The sequence below is a fragment of the Cheilinus undulatus genome, linkage group 23 (assembly GCF_018320785.1).
Source record: "Cheilinus undulatus linkage group 23, ASM1832078v1, whole genome shotgun sequence".
NCBI classification, from domain to species: domain Eukaryota; kingdom Metazoa; phylum Chordata; class Actinopteri; order Labriformes; family Labridae; genus Cheilinus; species Cheilinus undulatus.
This window is the reverse complement of record NC_054887.1, coordinates 24,179,702-24,207,118: the sequence shown is the minus strand read 5'-3', so window position 1 is coordinate 24,207,118 and position 27,417 is coordinate 24,179,702. Positions and strand designations below refer to the sequence as shown.

The following is a 27,417-nucleotide window of genomic DNA, read 5'->3' as shown; positions in this document are numbered from 1 at the left end:
TCTGGGCTTTAAAGCCACACAGTTTCATGGGCTCTTATGCCTTGTAAAGTAGTGATCATTACAGGTGACACTCAAGCTGAGTCAGGCCGGCGAATGTGGCACAGTGCCCTGGTTTCCTACTGTGGCGTTACATAAAGGAAAGTGAGATGAGGACAACAAAGTCACCACAGCTGAGCATGCGCCACTCTTACACTTCTCTACAAAACTGAACGGCATGAGAGCTGTGAGTCATATTCAGCCCCCCCAGCAAACAGCCACATGTTTTAACCAAGATTCCTGGTTCATGAGCAATGCTTAATACTACAGCCAGGAACTGTACAGTGTTATTGTTGGTCATCCGCTTGCTCACGTGCAGGCGGGGGAGTATTTCTGGCAGCTTTTTTTTTTGCCATTTCCTGCCATATGCAAAAAGTAACTGAAAGACACAAGCAGGCCTGTCTGCTGGTGAATTAAAAGTATGGCTATCTTTGCACGCTTTTGTTTCTCTTGGGATGATTGTCGTAGTGAAATATGATGTTATTACCCTTACACAACAATGAGTCCTGGACATGTATGTTGATTGGATAAGAGGGGTTGTAGAAGTGCTAAGATGAAGTACAACCACACTAGGACTTTGGCTATGTTGAGCACTGTCTCTGACACTAAGTCTTCTAGATCCTTTTACTTCTTGGTACATCAGTTTTTTAAGTTTTAGCAAACTTTGCTCCCAAAAATTGACATTTTGGCTCCAATGGTTTTTGATGAAAATGCAGTAAAGTGTGCATGCTTAATCCTTGTTAAAATCAAACAGTATTACCTCTCTCACTCTCTGAATTAGAAACATTTTTGTATTAAATCATGACTCCTAAAATTAAATTAAATAGTGAGATGTCTGAATGCTTTACACCCCTAGTAGTCTCTTTTTCTCTCAAAGCAGCTTTTGGCTAAAAATATGACTGAAGATCTCATTTTTGGCAGAACTTCAGTGCTTTCGGTGCTATCATCTTCAAAATAAGGAAGATTACAAAATATTCAACAAGTATTGCAGTTTTTAAATGTTTACAACCTTAGAATTAAGTCAACTACAGTAGAGGATAAACTGAGGAGAGGAGAGGGAGCTACTGTTGACATCCTGTTAGTGCACTGGGGTGACTGAGGCCAGCATTCACAAGAGCCTACCACTTCCTGATGACTTAATGGCCCTCGGCTTTATTTCCCTTTACAGTTTCCTGCAATTTCTTCTAGATCAAAGCAGATAGCAGACCGCCATTAGCACCATCCCTCCTGCAGGCGTTTATAAATCCATTAATACTCCCTGTTACTATGTTGCCTGCCAAAGCAAAAAAGCTAGCCACCAGAGCCCAAAGGAAGGCGTTGATGGTGGTTTTGCTTCAAGTTAAGTGTGCTGGCAAGTTTGTTGTGGATCGCAAAGTGTAGTTCCTTCCTAAGGAGCGGCTGTTAGAGCGCTAATGACGCTTAGCTGCATTTTTAAACTAGCTGAATTAAACCAAAGAATTGAAGTGCAATAATTACATTGGCCTAGGTCATGAGAAAGTTCACGTAGTACAGTTGTATCCTGCTGAGTTTGTACCTATAGTACCTATACTGGATTCAAACATTCCCCACCAAGTGCAAGTTGGCAAAAATCCAGTATCTTTTGTGCTAATGTTTATATGTAGACATAGACATTAGATTGGATGTTAAAGCAAAGTAAAGGCATGGCTGTGAGTTGCTGATTAGGACAAGTAGGGACATCCAGTGCGAGTATAAATACTTATTGCCTTAAGATCTCAGAAACCCCCTTTCAAACTACAATCACAGTGGCTTCTTTGTGTGTGAGTTTGTGGCCACTCTGTTACATTATTAAACCATAAAACTGACCTTTGCACATGCGTGATTCACACAAACACACTGCTTTTAGTGATTTTCCAACTCTTAACAGCCATAGGTGTCCATACATGCTGAATGGCAGTCTGGTTGCTGTTCAACCCATGCTGCTCTGGAATGGGACTCTGGTATGCAACAGAGGAATGCATGTGTGTTGCTGCCTGTGGTTTGGCTGCTGCAGGAAAGTCGGGGGTAGCTGTAGTAGTGTTGCAAATCTGTTGGAGAAAATGTTAACACATCTCTCACTGTCTTTGCAGAAGATAGTGTTCTAGAACAAGTGTGATTGCTGTGTAAAGATGCTGAAAAAGGTGCTAGGAAAACAGGGAAATCTACCAATATTCCAGTCTAGCTGGCTGGCTTTGTAGTTGCAATATTTGAGTAGCTTATATAAGCTACTATAAGGCCAACAGATTGTGTGCATTTCCTGTTACAGCAAGCTGAATTACTTTGACAGCTGTTAAGACTTTAGCTGTTAACTGCCAGGGACCAAAAATTATTTTTCTTTGTTGAACACCGATATAATTCTATTCTTCATTCCATTAGAGGGGGCAAATTCAACCATAAAAAAATTCACAATACTACTTTTTTAGAAAGATAAATCTTTGGGTTTTTTGTGCCTTTATTAATAAACAAGAGTTGATAAGAATCTGAAACAGGGATGAGAAATTGGGGAGAGACATAAGGGAAAGGAGGCACAAGCCGGAATTGAACCAGGGCCCAACCTAACTTCTATGCCATCTGTTTGCCTCTGCAATACAGCCTTATATTTAAGCTTATTAATCAATGAAATATACCATTTCTGAAAATTATTGCAGCCTAGCTTTGAGTTTGTAATAAATCACTGCTTATTTTCAAATAAACTTCAACATAAACTACGCTGTTACAAACATTCATATTTAATCGCATACCTCATTGAAAAATACAGTGATATTATTAAAACTGATATTTCACAGTCCTTCCTCCAAGTCTTATTCTTATCAAGATGCAGGTATAACACCCCGTCCTACCTAGAAGACAATTTCTTGGTAAGATGCTAACATATTGCCTAGTCTTACCTTGTATTTTAGTTTTTGGTTAGATGTGTTTTTTTTTCTACAAAGATTAGCACCTCTGGATTGTTGCAGCTCAGTCTGCTTCTCTTCTCTGGCGTCATGTGAGAAGCAGCCTCTTCTCAAGCATCCGTGACAGGCATGCCAATCAGATGCGCCAAGCTGCGCTCATGCGCTTTGTTAAATGTCCTCACAGAAATAGTGGTCCTTGTATCTAATAATGTAGCAATGCAGAAAACTGTTCAAATCTTTTGCAAACAGCCTCTATTAAAGTAGTCTTTGTTGATTTAGCACTGTGATCAGTGGCTGCTCCCTTGATTAAAAAATGTTGATGGTCTCTTACTGAAGGGATCACTTCAGCAGCTGATAAATCTGATGGCACTGACTTCTCTCATTGTCAGCTGTCCAAATGGAGAGAGAAGTCTGGTAAAGTTGTCAAATAAACTGTTGTGTAGTTAAAGTTGCAGGGAGATTGTAGTCTGTAGCATATGTCGCAAGGGCACGTTTTTTTTTTTTTTCAAAAGGCTTTGCATTATGTACAATGTACTAATCCACATCCTGAGACGTCCTGATGCAGTCTTTTGGCTTCATTCCTGACTGCACCTGCAGGTGCGAGTAGGGAAGAGGAGAGTTTGAAGCGTCCCTATTTTTTCAGCCAATTGCAACCACACCCTGGCCACAAATGTGGTTGATCTAGACAGCTAGCTTGAGGATGTGTGCAGCAGAAACTTGACAGACCACTGTCTATCATTGCTTTTGTTTTTTAGCATGATTTCTTACAACACCATGCACTTTAGATTTGTGTAGTCACCAAGTATGACACACATCAGCCACTGTCATTGGCCAACAAACGTTCATGGGAAAGCCATTGGCCAATGCTGATGTTAGACAGACGCACTGGTGCACCATTACTTTTTGCCTTTTTTTTTTCTTAAGGCTCATTTATGCATGTATGCTTCCTTTACCTGTTAAAATAGATCTGTGCATTTTAGACAATACATCAGTCAACTATATACGTACTCAAATCTGTTATGTTGGGATGAATGTGTCTCACGCAGACCACCTGAGCTGGTGTCCATCGGACATTCAATTCTTACCCTGCCCTGTTGATCTGTTGTAGGGCTAACATCAAATATATGCTTCAAAGCATTTTTCTTTATAATGTTTTGTGGGTCTTGCTTGAGCTGCAGGCTGCAGTACAGTACAATGCACCCAAATGGACTCAGAGTCTTGACAGAAGGTTCTATTTATACCTGTATGCATTTCAAACATAAAGCATAAATTACTCTTTTAAATTTTTTTTCAACCTTGATTTACTCAGAAATTTGATCTTTAGTTTGGATTTTATTTATCAAGTTAATCACTTAAAATGCACTTCAGGTTTTGTGCTCTTGTATCAAAAACAAACAAGGCTGCAGCTGTTCCACAGTTGTTGTAGAACATTTGTGGAAAAAGTACAGCTTTTCCAGACTGAAATTTGTCTCTTGTTTGCCTGTGTTTGCTTATCCCAAACCTGTAACCACTCACATCTTCCTGTTAACACACACAGTGTTTGACAAAGGTTTGACAAGTGCATCAGTTTGATTAAATGGTTTCAGCTGGGTCAGGTCAGACAAGGAACTCAATCATGTCAACACTTTGGCAACTTAGTCAACACTTTAAATCATGTGTTGTGGTCAGGATTGTTGTGTTGGGCTGCAGAAAACTACCTCCTTTTACAGCATCTCTTCCAAAAGCTTTAATTTCTTTTGCACATCTACTTTATTGACATTATTTACTTTTTTCTTGTGCTACTAATGGCAGTTTGAAAATAATTTCTTTAGCTCTCATGGCAAGTATTTTAGACAATTTATTGTTCATTTATTAAGTTTATTGTTTTTATTCTTAAATAAATAAACAATATTCAAAGTCCAATCAGAGAACTTTAGAGTGTTATTATCAGGCTTTTTATGTCTTAATGGATGGAGACAGGACAGTGGATAAACTAAGAAACAGGGATGAGAATGTGGGGAATGGCATGTGGGAAAGGTCTTAAACCAGGGCTGCCTTGTGAAATTGGGTGCAACCTTACATCTAGGATTTGAGCCTCCATTCAAAAAATTTTAATCATCTCAAAGAACTTCACTTGAGTAAAAGAAGCTGTGCAAACACCACAAAGCTCAGCAGGCTAAAGTCATAAAGGAGGCAACATAAAAGTGAAGCTTTTAAGGCATTTCGGAATATTGCCAAAGTTGGACCAAAAACGAAGGAATAGATCCGTTCAGTGGCTTTGGTTCATTAAATTTGAGGGGTTTTTTTTTGGGGGGGGGGGGGTCGGGGGTCTGTATCTACTAAGACAGAAAAATAAAATACAACTGCTTAATAAATCAGTTATTTTGACTATCTCTGATAGCTTGCTTGTTTTTTAGTATTTAAAGGCAAAGCTGTTTTCAGCTAATTTGGAAAAAAATGTGAAGTACAAGAAATGAAAGAGAAGAAAGATAGTCTCTTAAGAATATCTTGCATAACATTGCATGCATGATCTTGAATCATGTTTGAACATGTTGGTAGAAATGTGAGCCTGTCCTCACTGTGTCTTCTTTCCATCTCCAGCTGTGTGCAGGTAGAAGAGCATCATGCTGTGGATATCGATGTTTACCACTGCCCCAACTGTGATGTTGTACAAGGACCCTCCCTGAGTGAGTACTGGGACTTATCATCAGTGTAATAATTCTTTTCTTTTTGTTCCTCCGTCTTCTTTCTTCCTTTAGTCCTAACATGTATTTCATTTATCTTTCACCGTACTCTGATTCTCTGCCTCACATTTACATGTCTACCCTCTTTACATTCAGTTTTTCCCCTCCCTCCTCTGTGTCTGTATGTTGAACTGGTCCCTAGGGAAAAGGGCCACTCTGCAGTGTTGCTCAAGTCTGATTTTTTTATTCTTTTAAGAGGGGGGCTGGGTTAACCTCGAGGAGCCCAGAGGGCAGACATTAACAGGATAATTGAATGGTGTTGTAAGCCCTCCGCTTTGATTGGACAAGCCCCACCATCTCCACCTCTCAGCACAGGGGTTGAGTAGTGAATTAATGTGCTTACAAAAAGTGGTGGTGATGTGCATAATTTACCACTTTGTTGGAGCTTGAAGAGGGATGTGATAAAATTAGAATGAAGCAACCTCCTGAACCTCAAATGTCTCCGTTTGCAGTGAAAAAGCGCAACAACTGGCATAGGCACGACTACACAGAGCCAGACGATGGAACCAAGCCGGTGCAGGCCGGGACACCAGTGTTCGTCAAGGAGCTGCAGAGCAGGAGCTTCGCCGGGTAGATATCAGTGTGCAGACATACTCACGTATACCTGTAAAAGTCTTAACTGTCATCTCAGCACAAAGAGTCAGGGCTCATTCATATATGAAAGCGTATTAAGAGTTCCTCATAAAGCTGGGGTTAACTGCAGCCCTGATGTGGCTGAGGATTTATAGTTTAGCATCTGCATTTGCTGCCTGATAGGTTTACTGTGATGGTGGATGAATGTATCACTTATGATCAGGCAGTTTTACAATGTGGTTATTTCCCCACAGTAACTTTGATTATGTTAATCAACTTGTTTTGTATTTTGTATTAAGAGAGTAAAAACTATCAGGTACTTCCATTGTTGTGTTGTGCACTATAATATTGAGCAATGATTTTAGCAAGCAGATAGTTTCCCAAGTGGATACCTCTGATATTGAAAAATAAAGCCAATGTGGAAAGGCAAAAACAAATACGGTATTTGGAGTGTCAACTCAAGGCTTGCTGTAGAAGCCCCTGAAGTCCTATAGAGTGCATTTCCTCAGGAACTAGAAACCATCTGAGAAATTCTGTGCTTCTTGACTGCAAGAACTAGAGTCTAGATTTCGTTCTAGGGTAGAAAATCTACCCCTTGAAGAGCCATGCTCTTGGGGTAAAGGGGGTAGTGCTTTAATAAGGCCCAGGAACTATGGGGGATGGGGTTGGAGTGCTAAACTCTTCTGACTGGTAACAAGGTCAGTGACTCTGGCAGCAGCTCTTAGATGACCACGCAGGTCATTGGCATTGTAGTGGTTGACAAAGGCTAACGTTTCTCTACAGCTCCAGTCACTTTTAGAGTTGAATCCTTCCAAAGAGGCATGTTCAACAACCTGAACCAAGTCCAGTTACCCAGTTTACTTCAAGTTTTGTATAACTTAGATGACTGAAAACCTACACAGACGTTAGATAAGATCATTAAATATATATACATGATAGAGACTATGTCTGTTCCAAATGCATACCCTTCATAGCAATACATCCAAATATAAACAAAAAAGGTGTACATCATTAAAAATCTTAGCTCAAGTCAATATGATGACTGCAGACTTTGTCCATGCTTTTTACAGTCTGGATATTACGCAGGTTTGTATTCCTTGAAAGCAGCAGATAATAAAGACCTACTTTTTTTTTCTTCAATGTTAGCATTTTGATTGCAGCAGGGAAAAAAAACTTCTGTGTTCAGTCGTGTTCTTTTAAAGGATGCAAATGTCAGCCATGATGCAGTCTAAAGCATATACTCCATCTGCTGTTAGCGCTTTCATAAGCGGTTGCTGATGAGAAAGTAGCTGTGAACCACTTAGGAAACGTTATACCGCCAGTACCATGAACTGCCTAAATTCAACAGCAGCATCACAAGTAACAAATTGAATGTCAAGGTTAGTGGTTAGCATAGACAAGGCAACTTCCTTGTCCTTGCACCCCAGCTCCACAAACCCACAAGTGTCCTATCACAAGACAGTAGACTTATGGAAACTAGAAAACAAGCTAAAAGTGTGCAGCGGCACAATTGTATGGCTTATATTTTTTCTCAATAAATACCCTCCTAAACATAAATACCACACAGACAGATGGGGGACTGTAAAGATGTCTGCTGAATTTGACAAAAAAGCACTCATAGCATCTAGTGTTGTACATGTACCTTGTAATTTGAACCTAGAAGCTGCTTTTCCCTGAAAAAATTGCTTAAACATCTTGTTTTCTGTGTAAATGTCATGTTCATGTTTATTAACTAGGAACAGACCAAGTGTACTGAACTATGCCAATCTTGTTCCAGTGGTGAGGAGATCATGATGCGGATGAAGGGGGAGCAGGTGACACCCAAGTACCTGGAGAGACATGGCTTTAACCACCCTATAATGGTCACAGAGATGGAGGGACTTGGACTCAAACTACCAGACCCTTCTTTTTCTGTCAAAGATGTGGAGCAGTACGTGGGTAAGGACATTTAATAACAAACAGACTTTATTCTGCAGTAAAACAGTCCCCATCAGCTGTATCAAATTCACTACAACACATTAGAGTCCATCCTCTGGGAAGGATGTGGGCAGCTTAGAAGCTGATGAAACCACCCAACACCAGCCTGCTAAGTGGCCATCGCTGAGCAGGCGCCATCTGTGTGTGTCAATATGAACAGGTTTCCAGGTTCATGGGGTTTTAACCCACTTATCAGTCATCAGACGATGGCTGAATGAGTTCTAAATGAGTGACGTCTTAGCTTTCACTACCCTTTATATGACCACTACGCGCTCTTACTGAGAAGGCCTGCTACTTCCCAGCTCAGATTACAAGCCCATTACCAAGCCCACTGGTGTCTTTATCATTAGGGTCAGGTTTCAGACTCCCCCTCGCTCATTTTATCTCCCTCTCCCATGCCCTATTGAGCATTAAGCCAAGGCACAGGTGTTGTGACCAGGGACTGAGTGTCAGTTTACGTTTCTTACAGTTAAGAGACAATGGGACAACAGGAGTGAGAGCTGATGTCTTCTATGTCTCACCGGGGTCAAAGCCAGCTCAGTGTGTGGTCGATGATTAGGCTGTGTGGTAAAGTCATGGTTAATGATCAGTAGAAGTCCAGTAAATGAGGTTCCCTTTATATTGTGTGATGGAGATGGCACTATATTATCATCCTGACTTGTGTAATTTTCACTAGTGCCTTATACAGATGGTTTAATGGAATTTAAGTTTTCTAGGCAGATTTCACTGGCAATTTGACTCACCGTGTCACCACTTCATAAACCCTTGTGATAGTGCTTATACTGTGAGCGAGGATATTAACAGAAACTTCTAGCAAAAGACAAAGGCAGCAGGATAGTTAAAATCTGATAAAATCCCTTTACTGCCAGATGAAAGATTCAGAATTTGCAGGAACGTCCTTTCACAACTTTTAAAGGTATTTTCCTGGTATTCTAAACAGTTTGTTTGGAGCAAAACCATCATTAATACCAAACACCTCTATAGGAACTCCCTGCCAGGTCAGCTAGCTTTACATTTTCCAGTGCTTGTATGAATACCTTGAAAATGCTTGAATCTTTCTCTTAAGAAGCTGTGCAAACCCAGGGAGACGCTCTGTTACCGCAGGCAGACGGTACACATCTGTGGGACTGAGAAAAAGCTTTGTGAAGAAGCTGCAGGTTAAAGCATAAAGATGATGTTTAGGCTTGTCCCATGAGGTTGGTGAAGAAATGCAATATGAATGAATCACAGATGACTTAGATGTGGCTGTGATGCAAGAATAAATTGTTACATTCCTAATATATTGTATAGTTATTTATGATATTAAGGAAAAATAACAGATCTGAGGTAGTAGGGACTGTTGTTCAATGCAGTGAGTTTATGAAGATTCTCTTTGAACCCATATAGCCTGAATGAGACGCTGACATGCTTCTACCTTTGAGACCCGATGCAATGTCAGCATGCTTGGAAGATCTTGCTGTGTTTAAGAAAAGTGGCTGACAAAGTACAACATGATTTGCTAAAATGCTCACTGGAAGGTGCATGGGTTAAAACTGTTTTGTTTTTTATTTTTCATAAGGAAAAATTGATGGCTTAGGTGTTCAAAGTCAAGCAGGAACTAAGACAATGAAAACTTCAGCAAAGAGGGCGACATAGAGACCGAACACAACAAGAACAATTATTGCGACAACCTAGATTATGATGTGACTAGCGACCTGCTGGTCAACGCTCCAAATTTCCGGTTTCTAAAAATGTTTACAAACTGCATATAGTAAGCTTAATTCTTTACAGTAAATCAATGATCAATGTGGAATTTTTGATACCAAGATATTTACACTCAGACACTTTCAATAGTGTTTCCTGTCAAAGGGGTGATGTTAAAGTTATGCACGCTGCCAGCAGGGATTCTGGTTTTGGAGAATAACGTCCTTGGATTTGTTAGGGTTAAGGCCCAGTTTTAGATTAAACAGGCCATGTTGCAGTTGATCAAAGGCTTGCTATAGGATCTCAGTGGCTGAACGTGTAGTGTTGGCAAAGCAATATATTATTGTGTTGTCTGCATAAAGATGGATGTTACACTTCTTAACAGCAGATGTATTGTTGTTGATACATAATGCAAATAAAACAGTACCCAGTATTGAACCTTGTGGAATTCCCTTTGACAATGTTAGAAACGCAGATTGTTCTTTACCTAAAACTACACACTGTTTGTCCTGTGACAGATAGTCCTGGAACCATTTAGAGGATTCAAAATCCCCTTGTGTTTTAGAGGTTGTTTTCAAACAAAACTTGGGTGTAAGAGTGTGTTTTTTAAAGCAGCTTTAGGTCCAAATGGGTTAAATCTGGATTATAGGGAAGAACATATTAATATTGAGCAGATTCTTCTTATTTTGATTGTAGAGATCTGTCATTTGAGCATGTTTGATAAAAAATCAACCCTTCTTAAAGACGCCTTTACCATTACTGATAGTCTGACTATTAAAGTGATTGTATTGGGACTTCAGGTAGCTTCAGTATCTCTCATGCCAGTTCTGTCAAGTGGATTTTGGACATTCATTAAAGGTTTTTCTTTTCCTGTTGGTGTTTGAGCTCAGCCTGTTTGGGTGCTTTCCAGGCAGCTTTGTTTCTCCCAGTGTGACTGACTGCCTCTGCTCCAGCTGTTCTCTGTCATCAGACGCTGGCCAGCTGGGCCTTCAGAGGTGTATGTTTGTGTGTGTGTGAGGGGGAGAACACGCAAAGGGGTAATAAAAAAGGTGAGTGGGAGGGGTGTGGGGAAATACAACAACCAGCTGCCTCGCTCCACAAACTGCACCCAGCTCCTACTTCCGGCCTCTTGTGTCACCAGAGTGTGATTTGTAGCGTCCCAACTGTTAGCTGCACACCGCGAGTCTCTCTACTCTGACTTCTTTTTTTTTCTTTCTCCTTTTTAAGCATCTGTTTTCTTTCTCATCTACACCACATGAAGCCTGTGCACGCTCTCTTTCTCACATCTTTACACATATCTCTCTCTACGCCCAACTCGAGCTCTCCCACGCACACACAGGCGTGAAACGCACCGGCCCTCTCACCTCCACCCACTCCCCCTCCTCTGGGACTGGTGGTCTGGACAGATTGACAGATTGTCCCTCTCGCCCCCTCCCCACTCTGCCACATCGGTGCCAGTTTCCCTCAGGGCGTGATCTCTAAAAGCACATGGAGATGCCAGCAGGCCACTGACCTCAGTGAACTGCACACCCACTCAGCAGCCAATTAAAAAGTTTGAGATGATTTTCATTCAAGGTTCTCTGAGTACTTTCTGATCTGAAATTTTTCTTCTCTTCTCTTTTGTAGGAGGAGACAAAGTCATCGATGTGATTGATGTTGCCCGGCAGGCAGACAGCAAAATGAAGCTCAGCGAGTTTATCAAGTATTTCACCAAACCACACCGACCGAAAGTCCTCAACCTCATCAGCCTGGAGTTCTCTGACACAAAGTAAGCTCTGACCCAGTCTGTTTGCTCTTCAGGAATCTGCACCTTGCTGCACACTGCTCAAGCAGAACAAGTTTATGTCACATGCTGAACTAGGCTGTGTAGAAAAATTGTAAAGTTTGTTTGCAGTTTAAGCATTCAAACTTATCAAGATAATCCAAGATACCAATATATGTGTGTTGCCAATCAGGATATACCAGGAGTTGCAGTTACTCTTGACAAGTTTTTTTCTAAACTTAGAATTGCAACTTTAGAAAGTGGTTAAATTGGGGGCGCAGATGGTCGAGTGGTTTAAGGCGCCACCCATGTATGCGGGCAGCCCGGGTTCGAATCTGGCCTGTGGCCCTTTACAGCATGTCTCTCCCTGCTCTCTTCCCTGTTTCTGAGTCTATCCACTGTCCTCCCTCTATCTAATAAAGGCATGAAAAGGCCCAAAAATAAATCTTAAAAAAAAAAGAAAAAAAGTGGTTGAATTGCAAATCCAGAGCTTAATTCGGCTGCCTGATGATTGCACCAACAGGGACTATAATAACATTTAATTCAAATAAATGTACTTTAATATGGAGTTGCCCCTTTTGGCACCTAGAACAGCCTCTATTCTGCTTTTAAAGCTTTCCTCAAGATTTTGGAGTGTTTTGTGGGAATTTGTGTGATGTTGCACGAGAAGACCTGGCTCACAATCTCCATTCCAGTTCATCCCAAAGGTGATCAATGAGGTTAAGGTCAGACCTCTGTGTGTACCAGTCAAGATCTTCCACATCAAACAATATCTTTATAGTTCATGTTATGTCCATTAGTAAAGAGCAGGTCAAGACTGTAATGTGTTGTAGTATTTGCAATGACCCAACATAATCATAGCAATGCGTGATATTATTGGCATGATATTGCCATTATTACCTGATGTATCACATGTAGTACAGGTAGTGGTATTGGCAGATGAGCTTAGATGATTTGTTTTTCAAAACTAAGCTGAACTGAAGAGTACTATTCAAACATGAAAAAAGTCTATAATTGGATGAATATTTCAAGCATTTGTCATTCTTTCCGAAGAGTTCCAAGACTGTGTGTTTATCAGATACATGATGAATGAATCAATACAGAAAACTCAAGTTTGTATAGCTTATATAACATCTTCTGACTAGTCAGAGCTTTTTATACCCACTGATGGTAAAGACTGGGATGAAGAGTGGCATTCAGTATTAAGTCATCCCATTCATACACATCCATACACCTTCAAACACGACTGACACAGCAGTGGGAGCAAACTGAGGTTAAGTGTCTTGCCCAAGGACATGTTGACATGTTACTGCAGGAGGTGTTCCTGCTTGAACCAGCACAGTATATGACCAGTTAAATTAGAAAGTTAAAAACTTGAGATGTCTCTGTAAAGGTCTAAATTTTTAAGAAAGCACTGCTTGGTCTAACTTCTGCTCCGTTTTGTCTTTCTCAATCCGCCTGCTTAGGATGTCCGAGCTTGTGGAAGTCCCTGACGTAGCTCAGAAGATGTCCTGGGTGGAGAACTACTGGCCCGACGACTCCCTCTTCCCCAAACCTTTTGTCCAGAAGTACTGCCTTATGGGGGTCAAGGACAGCTACACAGATTTCCACATAGACTTTGGAGGCACCTCCGTCTGGTACCATGTTCTCTGGGTAAGAATTTAGACACTTTCATGTCCAGTTTCTGCTTGTTGTGATGAACAGAAAGACATGGCAGCTGTTTGGTTAGTTTCATAAAAGTTTGCCCTGCTTCTTAAATCACATGTTTTCATCCAGCAGCATTGGGAGCATCTTTTGTGTGGTCGTTCTGACATTTACTTTAATGTGTACATGGGCGTTGATGACAGCAGCATCACAGCAGCCATGTTCAAACACTCAGAACATCGATGTGTCACAAAAACGCTGCAGCTTTGATCTCAAACTCCTCCTCATGTGCCCCGCAGGGTGAGAAGATCTTCTACTTGATCAAGCCCACCCCCGCCAACCTTGCACTATATGAGGCATGGAGCTCCTCGCCCAATCAGAGTGAAGTGTTCTTTGGGGAAAAAGTGGACAAGTGCTACAAGTGTGTTGTGCCCAAAGGAACAACCCTGCTCATCCCTACAGGTCTGTGTTTTTTTCTTTTGTGAAGGGTTTTCAAGCACTAACAAGCTGAAATCTTTGTATTCTATCATACTAGAGAACTGAACTAGATGTTGGAACTAGCTTCACAGCCAAGCAGTCTTTCCACTACATTACACATTTTGCTGCTTTGTTTTATGATAGTTCCTAGAGGTATTTCTGTCTGCCTTCATCGAGATTAAACACACTCTGTTGGCATCAGAGCCAGCTCAGGTCTTTCCTTGAGTCTCATTTGATTTGACTGACAGCTTTGACACAAGACTAAACAAACTGCATTAAACCTGGAAATCATAGTTGTCAGCGTTGGTGTTTTTCAAACTACTTTTTTTGCCTTTTGTATTATTCTGTTGTATTTATGGTTTATAGCCCTCATAATGTATCTGGACTTTGATAGAACTTAAACATGTCACAGTTTCAAGCCAGCACTCTACTTTTCAATATTTTCATCCTACTATTAACATAGTTTGATTGATACAGATTAGTTGTTCAAGTTTGCCTATGTTAGATCCACATTAAAATCTTTTTAAATAAAAAATGTAAACAAAACATTTGTTACAGAAATAATCTACATCCATACGGCACTGTGCAGTACTTTGGACTATTTAGACTAAAAATTGAGGTTGAAGTAAGACCATATGTGGCGAGTAAGCCACCTAGCGATACCAGGTGGGAAGGAGAATTGGCACAACCTTGGTCGTGCCCTGGTTGTCCTTGCATATCACCAGGGGCATGGAAAAATAATATGTGGAAAAATAACTAATTTCCCACCTTTAATGTGGAGTAAGGGATGGATGAGGCGAGTAAGCATGGTCTAAGTTACTGTCCAGGCTGGTAGCAGGGTTGCCATGAGCCCCTGGTGGTGCTGTGGATGTCCCAAAAGCCTGAAAACCTCCAGGGGTTTCCAGGCATATTACCAGGGTTAAAAAGGCCCAGACAAAAGAGATGCTGTCGAGGTTGACCATGGCTTCTGAGTGACATTCATGTGTTGAGCTTGAATCTGGCTACCCTCCCTGCCTTCTCCATCCCCAGGTTGCGGTACATCGGGCTGTGTTGAATCCTTGGCGCCCTACATGCCTAAAACTTATGCACATGACTGTACATACCTGTAAAAACTCATCATACATAAAAAGGGCTGACATGGTGTCTGATTGGATGCCTAATTTTAGAGTTTATTTGCCAAAGGAGACAAGAAACTAGAAAAATAAACACCAGCTATTTGTTTTGTTTTGTTTTGGACAAAATCTAAGTCAACTGTGCTTTCCCCATGATCAATAACACTGTTATTGTCCATGAGCGGAGGTAATTTCCACCGATCACCGTTAAATTACCTTGTGTTATTAGCAATTTCACCGCTCAATGTCAGTGTTATTCTATACTGGCTGTAGGCTCTGTTAGTCATCTATGCAAAATGCTTAGTCATATTTTTATGCACTTTTGCCGAAGTTTTAAGATTAACTGGGGTTAGAATAAGTTAATTTAGCTGTTAGCCTGTTTAGAGACAGACAGGAGACTGGAACAAATGCAGGATTAAAAATGCTTCAATTGATTTGTAGAATTTAGTGAGAACATTTATAGGACAATATTTGATTTAATTTGGACGTATAGCTCTACTAGTCAAGATCAACCTAACATCTCTAGTTTTAATGTAGAGTTTAGTGTGGACTTGACACCATAACTTAAGACAGAACTTCCACACAGCTGGTGCAACAGGCTACAAGTGTAAACGTAGCAGAATCTAATTGTTCCAATGTAAAACTACATATTCATGTGGCAGAGTTTTTGAATAAAGTACAATCACCTATTCTGTGGTGTCCAAGAACAACAGAGAAACCTATTTGTCACACTAATTTTATACCATTTCAGCCTGACTAACTCTTCTGCATCAAACCAGCTGAGCTGTTGTTTGGATTTGTTTGTCTTTTCACATGCCTTAAGAAGTTAAAATAATCAGGCTTCTCATGGCTGCTGCCAGGAAAATACAGGCCTGTTCAAGGTTCTCTGTCATTGCCAGAGAAGGAAAATAACAGAGAGAGAGTCTCCTCCTGAGCAACAGCCCAAACATTTCTTAATGATCATAATTACAATGGAAAAGTGAAGAGAAACAGAGCTGTTATATAATAAGAAGAAAGGAGCAACTATGCTGCACGTGACTCTGCAATCCTACCTTCCCTTAGCTCGCTCAAGTGTTGATAAGTTTTGACCATAACATGCTTTCTTTTAAGGATGACGCTAATGTCTTCCGCCATGTAATCATCCATCCATCAGTCTCTCAATAGACTTTCTAAGCTCCTAGAGGTCCTTTTGCACCCTAAAAGTCAAAGCTCAGTGCTGGTTGCCTCAATCAGCCTTATAGTTGTGCTTTCTCAGCAGGCAGAAGCAGCGTTGTAAAGGAGAGCTTTTTTGGCAGAGTGGGTGTGGAGAGGTTGGAATTAAGTGGGGGTCAGAGAACTCAGTAGGTCAGTCAAGCAGTGCATTATCAGGCCTGTCCATCAGACTTACCCCCACCCCCTCAAGACTGCTGTCTCTCACTCTGTGTTGTGAAAAGCTCTGTTTATCTAAGCAGGAACACATCATCTGAACAGAAACATTGTTTTTTTAGCTTGTTTTGAGGGGACGAATAGTTTCTTTTTCAGGGGAATTTTAAAGCATTTCAGTGTTGTAAATATCTACAAATATTCATGCAAATCACTGTAACCTACACATCTGATGTGCTTAGGTGTGAATTTAGCAGCTTTCTCTAAGTGTATTATTGTTAAAAATCACTCTGTGGATTTGATGTATAATTGCCTGTGCTCTGGCGCCCCCTACAGGCTGGATCCATGCTGTTCTCACCTCTCAGGATTGCATGGCGTTTGGAGGGAACTTCCTTCATAACCTCAATATTGGCATGCAGCTCAGGTAAAAAAAAACCCTGATGATATAAAATGGCTTTATTTAAATTCAATTTAGATCAATTCAGTATTCATGTATGTTTTGTTGCATTCTAACTAAGCTGTTTATTTTAAATCTGTTGTGCTGTAGGTGTTATGAAATGGAGCGTCGTCTGAAAACTCCTGACCTCTTCAAGTTTCCATACTTTGAGGCCATCTGTTGGTATGTGGCCAAGAACCTTCTGGAAACACTAAAAGGTGAGAGTTGCAGTTATTAAATACACACAACATAGATAAGAGCATGTAATATTTAATGTAAGACAAGTAAATAGCTTAACGTTGTATAGATATGACATCTCAGCCATAAAAATGCATAACATGAGCATTGTCAGATCCTTTATTAGGTTACTATGTGCTCATAGTTGCCAGGGTAGGCACTCCAAACCAAGATTGTCAGAATTACTAATACTTGGATATTTTTTGATACCATGTGCTTTAAACCAGTGGTTCTAAACTGATGGGTCCAGACCCAAAAGTGAATCAGAGGGCTGCTCATGGTGGATCGGGATAGTGATGTACAGAAGCCCTAAGCAGACACACAATGACACATTTTATTAAAACTCTGTTTTACCATGATAACGAATCAAACTTGGTTTTCTCAAGATCTCTGCTTATTTATTTTGAGATTTTGGTATGGGAAAGCTGGTTTCCCTTGATAATGTGCTAATTTCTCAACATCTCTAGGAAACAACCAAAATGAACGTGTTGTCATGAGAAATGGAGTAAAATAAAATGCTTGATGATCTGCTTTTCAAGCATATTTCGCCCTTTTTCTTTTCTCATTCACATATTCTTCCAAAATGGCAGCATTTTCTTTGATTGGAATTTTTGTAAATCTATGCCCCAATGTCTAATTTTTTGAGGTATTTTTCCTCGATCCTTAAGATAGACCTGTTGATAATCACTGCTTTTATCAACACAGTATCTGGGGTTTTTTTTTTGCATCTGATGGTACTCAAAGAGACAGAGTTTTAAAGGCTTAACAGATATTTATTCATACTTGAATCCAGAGATGCCATGAGCAGAGAAGACAGTATGTGGTGATGGGTAATCAAATGAGCACAAATGCCAGTGTCCTGTTTGTAAAAATTTGAGTGGTGATATGGAGAGAAGGTGTTATTTTCTAAGTGTTTCACACCTTTAAGATATAAAAGTTAGAAACACACCAACACCTCTGCACAGACATGAAAGAAGATAGTGAATTTTGTTTGGCTTACACTCGAGATGGGCCTCCTTCTGTCCAGTGCATGCCTCCCTCACAAACAGTGTCACAACCTCTGTCCTCGCTGTTTATTTAATCAGTCGGTAAATATGTTTTATAAGTCTGTTAAGTGTCTTTTGAAGATGCAGCTGTTAGCATTCATGTCTGTCACAGACAGATTGAGAACAGAGGGGAGACAGCTATGTCTCCTGGTCCCTTAAAGTTTTCTTTTACATCCTGACTTGCGTACTGACGACAGCCTCACAACCCTGCACAAACACTGACACCTATTAAATGACCTGAATATGAAAAATGTGAAATTTCAAACAAAGCAGAATCCCTGCAGACACTTCTGCTTTACAGATGACAGTTCAGAGGAAATGTTTAATATTAGGTAGAACCTATACCTTAGTTTTGGAAATCTATGTATTTTGCATGTCATTGCTATAAACAATGTGTCACATTTTGATATGTGGCCACTGTGAAGTGATTCTTTTCTATGTGCAAGTAAGAAAAACCTAAAACCTAAATTCCCCTTTTTTGAGTGTCCAGGAGATCATCTTTGCTGCAGTGGTATTGAAAGAGTATTGTTTGATTTGAACTAGTTTTGGAATTTAAGATTCTGGTTTCATGAACTCAACAGTCTTGATGAATCCTTCTATGAAAACATCAGTTTTTCTTAATTCAATTAGGTAAAACGAGACAAACTTGGTTTGGTTTCTTATTTTGTGGATTTAAATCAAAATTTTTTTATTCTTTTTCGCTAGACAGTGGCCCTTATAAGGCCATAGGACAGCTATTGTTATGCCTTTAGACATTAATTCAGACACAGCATGACAATAGAGTTATTTTAGAGTAAGCTGCATGTTTGAAATGCATGAGAGAAGGATGGGGCTCCACATGATCACTACATTCCACCACTGCACCTCTAAGACACTCATAGTCAAGGAGCAAACATCACAGGTGCGCATATCATACTTTGAACTGGCTGACTGAATAAAGATGGAGATATGGCAAGCATCTTGAAGTATTTATGAAGAGATTTTTAAATTTTATCCCAGAACATTGTAATATGAAGTGAATCTAACAGGGTTATTCTTGTTTGATTCTCTCCCTCCTCAGAGCTAAGAGAGGACAACTGTCCGCCCCCAACCTACCTGGTGGAGGGAGTCAAGGCTTTAATCAGTGCACTGAGGACCTGGTTGAAAAGAGAGGTGAGAATCGGCCACCATGTTCTCACGGTCATCTCTGTCTTCCTGCACCGACTCAGCCTTCAATATCTGCAGTCCAGATAGTTTTGTTTCACTGTTTGTGCTTATCTCCTGGATGTGTGTCAGCGCACAACAACAGACTTCTTTCTGTTCACTCCTGCTGTCTGAATGTGGATTGTTGCTGCTCTGCAGGTGACTGAACCCACCAGTGAGGTACCGGACAATATCAGGCCCAACCATCTCATTAAAGAGCTGACTAAAGAAATCCGCTACCTGGAGGTAAGGAGGAATGGACAAAGCAGAGAATAATTTAGATTTAATTCAGATGTCTGTGCAGCTCTGAGAACAGCCCAGGTCTGGAGCAGACAGTAGCACTGGTTTTAGATATAATGGAACTTTAATGTGCTACAAAAATGTGCAGCTTGGTTTAGGGTCAAACCAAAAAATCATCCAGTCTAGATACAGATGTCTGAGTTTGAGACAACTACTAAAGGACTAAAAAATGTCTCTGATTCTAACTCAACTCCATCATACACAGGAGGAACCAGTCAATGGTAGCAAGCCAGTGAAATCTCAGGGAAGTGGATGTGGAACACCGTCGGGATCAAACGGCTGCCCGGCCACTCGCTCCACACTAGAGAGGCTCTGCCAGGCTCGGCGGGCGAGGAGGGCTGCCAGGAGGCTGAGGGAGCAGCAGCGACAGGCCCCCAAACTGCCCTCCAACCTGGACATCCTAGAGCAGCACACCAGGGAGGTGCTGAAGAGGCTGGAGGTGGGACCGCTGGAGGAGGTGAGCATCGAGGAGCAGACTGTTTCACAGAATTAGCTTTTCATCACCCTTTCCCTAAAACAACTATTGTAGCGGTTTCTAGACTTTAGATTTGGATGAGTTTGCCACAGAACGACACTTGACTTTAGCAGCAGGTATGGCCGCCCCACCCTGCCTCTTTTTTGACAGTATTTATCAGCAGCATGTTGTATAGATACATTGAAATTATGGAATCTGAAACTTCCTTTTTAGCATCAGTCATCCTATCTGATTGGGTGCATTTACAGGAGGGATGAGCTAGATACGGATTTTTATTGCATGAAAGTAAAAAATGCTCTAAAAATATACTTGAGAGGCTGCAAATATGAGTTGCCCACCCAAGTATAGTCTAGATGTTGGAAACACTGGAGCATGTGTGGACTAACTCTGTGTTCTTTTCAGGATGCAGCGTTCTGTGCCAAGGTTCATGGGAAGCTCAACAAAGCGTCAACCGCGTCAGCTGCTGCTGCAGAGTCTCTGGACGACAACCACCTGCGGCTAATGCTGGTCAACGGCAGAATCATCAGGTGAGATGTCAGCTCTTTTCAGCCAAAACAATCATTTTTATGGACAAAGGACAGTGGTTATTTTTACCACATTTAGTGTGTGTAATATATATTTACATTGCCATGTATTAAAATGTTCTTATACAGGGAACCCACATTATTAACGCCTTCAGAATCTGGGTAAAATTAGTCAAAAACTTCCATCCAGGCATACCCAAAATAAATGGATGGCAAAAATGCTAATATCAGTGTTGTTGGTGACTGGCTAGCAAAAAAGAAATGCGTTGTCTTTGACCACACAGCCACTGAAGGCCCAAGGGGTTGAGTGTATGAATGACGGGGATAAAGTGGCTTTTTTCATGCTTGTACAAAAGAAATAACAGATCAGGACCAAATTGGCCAGGAATTATCCAAGCTAGCACCAGCCATCAGCTCAACCAACGTCGCGAGGACGATGAGGAAGGCAGACTTCCTAAACAATAATGCACTGGAAAAACAAAGCTGTTGGGTGGCAATGGCTTGAACCTTGCCAAAAGTGGGTCATCAGTAAAAACGTTTGGGAAGCACTTTGCTAGATTGTAGCATAGGCTGATTTCCATGCATTGTCCCTGGCAGGTTAATGGTAACATATGATTGTGTACATCAAGAAAAAAAATATATACATAAATCCAGACAACATTCAGAGACCAAACTGCATAAACAGCTCATTAATAGACAAAGATCCAAATATAACAATACAGAAGATGAATGACTTTTATTAGGACTGACCAGGAATAAAGTGACCAATCACAGCTAAAGTGCATAAGACTGATGACTGATGTAAATTGCAAATTTTCCCTTGGCCTATATTTAAAGTGCTGATATAATTGCACGTAATATGTCAATAATTAAGATAAAAAAGTGTAATGGTTGAGAAATAGGAATATGAATTTTACATGTACATATCATCCAGCACCCATATTTACAGTAAAATCCTTTCAGATTTGGAAAAACATGTCATCATGAACAAAAGGGAACAGTTGAGGCAAAAGCTTAAGGCCACTGAATCCAGTTACATGATCTAAAAATGATGTGTTAATGACTATAGAATCAAATGATCAATGTGTATTTTTTCTTATGCAGAGATTTAAGGCGTCCAGCCAGCAGCCCGTTGAAGACGGAGGGTGAGAAGTCATCGGACAGCCAAGGCCCACCAAAGAGTCGCGTAGATGTGAAGTCCGAGAGGACACAGGGCGGTCTGGAGCAGCACAGCACGCTGGAGAAACCTGCACTCCTCAGTAAGTCACCTGCAGCTGTCACCAGTATCATACATAGTTTGCTCTTTGGGCATCAAATCAAGCATTTTGATAGTTTAACTTGACGGCTCATGGTGGGTTTTGTGTTTGTCAGGGGGTCTGGAGAGGATGAAGACTGAACTCAGGGAAGAAGTCTCAGGACACTCGAGTGTGTCGGACGGGGAGTCGGACAATGACTCTCCCACAGAGGTAACGGTTTTAAAGCAAGCAGGGCAGTGCTAAAATCAGATTATTTATGCTCGTAAAGAGCAGCATGGTAGATGTTTTATTAAAGGTTGCAGCACTGAACCGTAATATTGTGTTTGTAACAACCAAAAATACCAGACAAACTCCAGCACGTTTGACAGTTCTTTTCTTCTTGTTTAAACATGACTAAAGATCTGTTTTTTTAAAGCTTTGGCCCTATTTGGTGGTATCAATAATGGTGAACTTGGAGCATAGAGATTTACAGTTTCATGTAGTGTGCATTAAATCCAACAGATCTGCTCTGACTTTCTATTTTATGATTTCTAATGCACCTTATTCACTTTGCCAATTCAGCATAAAGCATCATCATCATCGTCGTCGTCGTCGTCGTCATCGTCCTCCTCCTCCTCCTCCTCCTCCTCTTCTGGAGACGATTCAGAGAGTTCCCAAGAAGAGGAGGAGAGGGTCTCATCACGGCAGAAAGGCTCAGGGCACACCATAGAGCTGGACCAGTCTGGCCAGAAACTCAGGCACAAACACAAACCACTCAAACGGTAAGCTGTGAAAAATTGTCCCATCGGGCGCTTCTTTAAGCTCATATGTTCTTGTTTTTATATTTGTGAATAACCACGCCTCTTCGTCCTACAGAGAACGTCCTACCTCACCCAGCACAGAAGAGGCCATTCAGGGGATGCTGTCTATGGCCGGTCTGCTGTGCCCCTCCAAGCCGGAGAAGGTAGCTTCATCCCAGGAGCACTGGTGGTCCGGCTCAGCCCAGTGCTCGCCACTGGAGCGGAGGGAGGCGACACAGCATCAGCACCGCCTGCAGGGGGACAAGAGCCCAATGGACAGCCAGGGCAACAGCAGCGAGGCCTGGGACAATCAGGGGCTCCCCAGCCCAGATACGGAGTACCAATACTGTGACCCCTCCATGTCTCCACCCCTGCACCCCTCCAAAAGACACGCACCCAACCCCCCACCAATCAGCAATCAGGCCACCAAAGGTTTGGAAATCCTGTTTTTGTTTCAGCACAACACCAACAGAGAGAGAGTTTCTCTGTCCTCCATTAAATCTTCTTTATATAACTGAGCACATTATCGGGTTATCTAAAAGGGTTAATGATAGCATGAGTGATATGGGAAATTCAGTTTGTCAAAACTCGGAAACTAGCTAAACATAAGCTTTCATTTCTGACCTCATTAAACCTTTTCACCCTCTCTACCACAAAGAGACCGCAGAGAAAATACGCTCAATAATACAGAAATGTAGACTGGTCAAATATGTATTTGGCTCCATCTGTAATCTTTTCAAATTAAAACATTAACGAGAAAATCTGTTTAATCTACTGGTTTTTATAGTGGAATGATGAGGCATTCTCTGTGGCCTTTCTGGCTTTTTGTCCAAATTTCATATGCCCAGATGGTCTCTGATTTGCATTATTATTCTGGGCTGAAAGTTATTACTGACACCACTAGTTACATTATTTTTGCATTACTTGTTAAGATTACCTGAAAAACACTGTCCCTTAGTATCTGATTACAAGTATAAAGTTACATGCAAACAACGACACAAATCCTTGTTTTATAAACAACAGAATTCATCACATCTTTTTTTATCAAATCAAGCCTTGGCTACTTGGTTGGCATCAGTTTGCACTTTTATCCTGAGAAAACACAGAGTCTGGGGTTCTCTAGCTACAAATGCACAGCCCAAGCTTTGTGTGAGCATGATGCCTTTGCAGGTGCTTGGCAAGAGTTGATGATTTTCAAAGCAGTGGAGTTTTTTCAGGCTCTAGTAGTTAACACTTTACAATCATATTCTTATCCTTCCTTTCAACTTATTCAAACCAATGTGCGCATCTCCTATCCTCCTTGCTTTGCTATTTTCCTGTTCTTGGACTGACATCAATGCTACAGAGCAAATTTAGATGACTATTGTGTGAGAAAAAGGACATTTGATTTGCTTTTCTGTCCTCATGTTCAAGGTAGATACAGTGTTGTGAAAAGTTGTTGCCCCTTCCTGTTTTTTCTTGTTTTGCATATTTGTCACACTTCAATGTTTCAGATCATCAAACCCATTTTAGACAACGATAACCTGAGTGAATACAAAATTCTGTTTTTAAAATGATTTTATTTATTATTCATTTATATATATTTTTTTGCCCAGTCTCTGTCTTATTGTTAAATAATGAACACTGACCTTAACTGAGTCAAGTGAGGCCTGCAGATCTTCAGATGTCATTCTGATTACCTCCTGGATGAGTCCTTGATGCACTCTTGGAGTAATTTTGGAAGGCTGGCAACTCCTGCGAATGTTCACAACTGTTCCGAGTTTTCTTCATTTGTGGATAATGTCTTGCACCGGGATTTTTTTTTTTTTTTTTTTGAGTCCCAAAGCATTAGAAATGCCTTTGTAACCTTTTACAGACTTATAGTTGTCAGTGACTTTGTTGCTTATCTGTTCGCAGTGTGATGTGTTGCATTTTGAGATCTTTAAGGTCACTTCGTCAGACAGGTTCCATATTTGTGTTTTCTTGATTCAGTAGGTCTAGCAGCTATCAGGCTTGAGTGTGGCAAGGGAAATTAAACTTAGCTTTCCAGCTAATTCTTGATTCAACAAGGGTGGGTTTGGATGGCTTTTTTCTCTTAATAAATGAAAACATAATTTAAAACCTGTATTTTTATACTTTCATATAAAAACAAAAGAAATTAGGAAGGGACAAATACTTTTTCACAGCACTCTGGATAGAAGAAGTACCAAGACGATTGATTCTTCACTCTTACATGATGAAGTTAGCAACAGTAATTTGGTATGTTAATGTGTTTTAGTCAAATACAGTCTTACTACAGTAATGTGTTACCCCTAAAACAAAACATAAAGCAGACATTTAACAAATAATCCTTTATCTATTCTCTGTCCTCCTCATTCATTAATGCTGGCTTGAATAACATGTGTTCCTTTGTTTCTTCAGGCAAGAGGCCCAAAAAAGGAATGGCCACCGCCAAGCAGAGACTGGGAAAGATCCTCAAACTCAACAGACACAGCCGTGTCTTTGTCTAACACTCCAAAACCTTCACAACCTGCAAAAACATGTTGGGATGTACTCTTGAAACAAAAAAAGAAACATTTGTGTGTTTGTGTCCAGAAACTTTTGTGCTGTAGAAATTAAGAAATGATGAAAAAAAAGAGAGAACACTGCCTGGAGACGACCGTAACTGAACAAATCTTGACACGAAAAACACGCTCACTGTGCATGCTTAGGAGACAGGGTATTGGATTTGAAATAAGCAAGTGCACGACTTCACCACAAGCACACTAAGAACAAAAAAATAAGGAGCTACGGGAAGCGGAGAGGACAAACTTGTTATGAAATTTTCTGCTGCAGGGATGATGGAGTGAAGCTCCTGCGGGCATTTTTTTTTAAACGGACAAAAGGAGGTTAAGGAGGTCTACCAAACAAAACAAGAATGATTGCTACTGATGCCAAGATCATCTGCATCACATTTCCTCTCTCCGCTGAACGCACCACCTCCCCACAGCTTTTCGCAAATAGAAGAGGAAGGAACGGAGCTGTATCTTTCTTGCAGGGTGTTTATTTTTCCCTCTCTAACCCTGGAGGGGCGGTGTGCGGCAAAACGAGGTGCTAAGGAGGAGAACTGATATTTCAAAATGGTGCTTATTGTTTGTACTTTTCTCCACTCATGCTTGTCCCCCAATTCCCCCCTTTTATCTCAATCACACCAGCAATAATGACTTTGAGGAGAGGTCGGTGAGAGGCAGCACTCTGGTGCATGAATTCCCCTCTGATTTGTCTGTTTGTAGATGTCGGTGCGCCACAGACTCGCACAATCTAGTGTTGAAAATCTGCACTATGTTTGAGTATTTAGGGATTCTGAGCTGTTTAAGATGTCCAAAGTGCTCCCTCTCCAGTGAAAATAGGAATTAAGAGTCATGCCACGACTCCTGCTTAATTTATTGTTTTATCTGTGATGTTGATTTTTTAATGTGTTATTTTTATGGATTCTGAATGATGTATTTATTAATTGAAAGAGAATGATTTTATTATATTTTGACCCTACAACCTCGGCTATTCTGAGGATTTTTTTTTCCTTTTATAGTTTTTTTTTTTTTTCTTTTTTATTATCTTTAACATTTTGTAAATGTGGATGTTTTAGCGTTCATGTGATCTTCATCTGTTGAGTAGCAATTTACCTACAAATCTTTGATTACCTTCTATGCTGTCACAACTCTTTCCCCTCAAGTTGAATAGATCCTGTGTTGATTCTTGTCTGTTCTGGTTTCCTCTTCTCTCTGTAGCCAGACGTGTTGGGTGGGCTATGTGCGAATAGAAACTAGGTTAGGTTGAGAGATGTCCACATCTACACCTGAGCTTTTCCTCAACTTGTGCCACTTATCATTTAGCAAAAAAAATAAATCTGAGCCACTGTGGTAGATCCAAAGTAGTCGAAGAAGTGAACGTTTGAGGAACTTAAATGGGATGAGTGACTTTTTTTAAGAAAAAAATGCTGATGTGAGATGTGTGTTTTTGCTCAGAGTGCGCAGTTCTTCACTCTCAGGGAATGATGCCATGGACATAAACTTTCGATTAACCAGCAGCCACGTCATGGATGCAGACAGAACTCAAGACTTTTCACATTCACCTCCTGCTTTGAAGATGCTGAGGTTTGCTTTTTTCCTTTATCGCTCTAAAAATAATTTCACAGTTGTGGTGTTTTTGGCTACCTTCTGTTCACATGGATCTGGTATTGTCCCCTTACTGCTCACTTCAGTGTTACTCACCCATCGGCTAACTGCCGCCGCGTAGCTTTAAGACCACTCTTTGGACAGCGTGAACGCTTTGCTCAGGTCAACTTGTTGTGACTGTGATCAATCATTCAGCCCTGACGAGCTGTTCTACATAATCCCAACACAAAGAACCAACTCTGGAAAAAAAGAAAGCCCAGACTGATTTTCTTCTTTTATTACACTACACTTTAACCTTTAAACTCTTTGCATGTTAAACTCTCAGAGCTGGCCCGCAGGCAGGGTTTGGTATAAGCTGTTAGTATTCATCCTACAGGATCTGTCCCTCTTTGCTTTGTTATGCAGCTCTTTAAGCATTTGTGTTTCGTGCGTTGGTTCTTGCAATGTTTTCTTTCCAGATTTAAATGGCTTAGGATTTAAAGTATACAAACACTGGCTAACTGTGACACTGTTAATGCGTTGCATTTTGTTTCTGCATTTCAAAAATTGCGTGTAAATAAAACTAATGAAATGACACTCTTGTTTTTGTCAAATCTGATTTAGTCCATTAATGACTCACCAGCCACATCATAAGGTGCACTTCTTCAATTGCTCAAAACAAATATCCACTCATGGCAGCACCCACTGCTTTTATGCATGTAGACATGGTAAAGATGGACTGCTAGAGTTCAAACCAGGCATCAGAATGGGGACCAAAGATGACGTGACTTTGAAAAAGCCATAGTCAACTATTCAGTGAACTGTGATTC

General features: G+C 40.7%; 1 protein-coding gene across 1 annotated transcript in view; it reads left to right on the top strand.

Moving 5' to 3' along the window:
* The window catches only part of kdm7aa (lysine (K)-specific demethylase 7Aa), a 35,538-nt gene extending 8,356 nt beyond the window's left edge, over nt 1-27,182 (top strand). Inside the window, exons 2-18 of the mRNA XM_041780978.1 lie at nt 5,508-5,593; nt 6,103-6,220; nt 8,001-8,161; nt 11,510-11,651; nt 13,112-13,298; nt 13,589-13,751; nt 16,577-16,664; nt 16,788-16,894; nt 19,020-19,111; nt 19,301-19,387; nt 19,647-19,898; nt 20,319-20,443; nt 21,545-21,699; nt 21,812-21,906; nt 22,258-22,457; nt 22,552-22,907; nt 24,876-27,182. Coding sequence (XP_041636912.1) covers nt 5,508-5,593; nt 6,103-6,220; nt 8,001-8,161; nt 11,510-11,651; nt 13,112-13,298; nt 13,589-13,751; nt 16,577-16,664; nt 16,788-16,894; nt 19,020-19,111; nt 19,301-19,387; nt 19,647-19,898; nt 20,319-20,443; nt 21,545-21,699; nt 21,812-21,906; nt 22,258-22,457; nt 22,552-22,907; nt 24,876-24,964 — 2,503 coding nt within the window. The 3' untranslated portion in view covers nt 24,965-27,182. The remainder of the gene's footprint in view (nt 1-5,507; nt 5,594-6,102; nt 6,221-8,000; nt 8,162-11,509; nt 11,652-13,111; nt 13,299-13,588; nt 13,752-16,576; nt 16,665-16,787; nt 16,895-19,019; nt 19,112-19,300; nt 19,388-19,646; nt 19,899-20,318; nt 20,444-21,544; nt 21,700-21,811; nt 21,907-22,257; nt 22,458-22,551; nt 22,908-24,875) is intronic.
* The last annotated feature ends 235 nt before the right edge of the window (nt 27,183-27,417 follow it).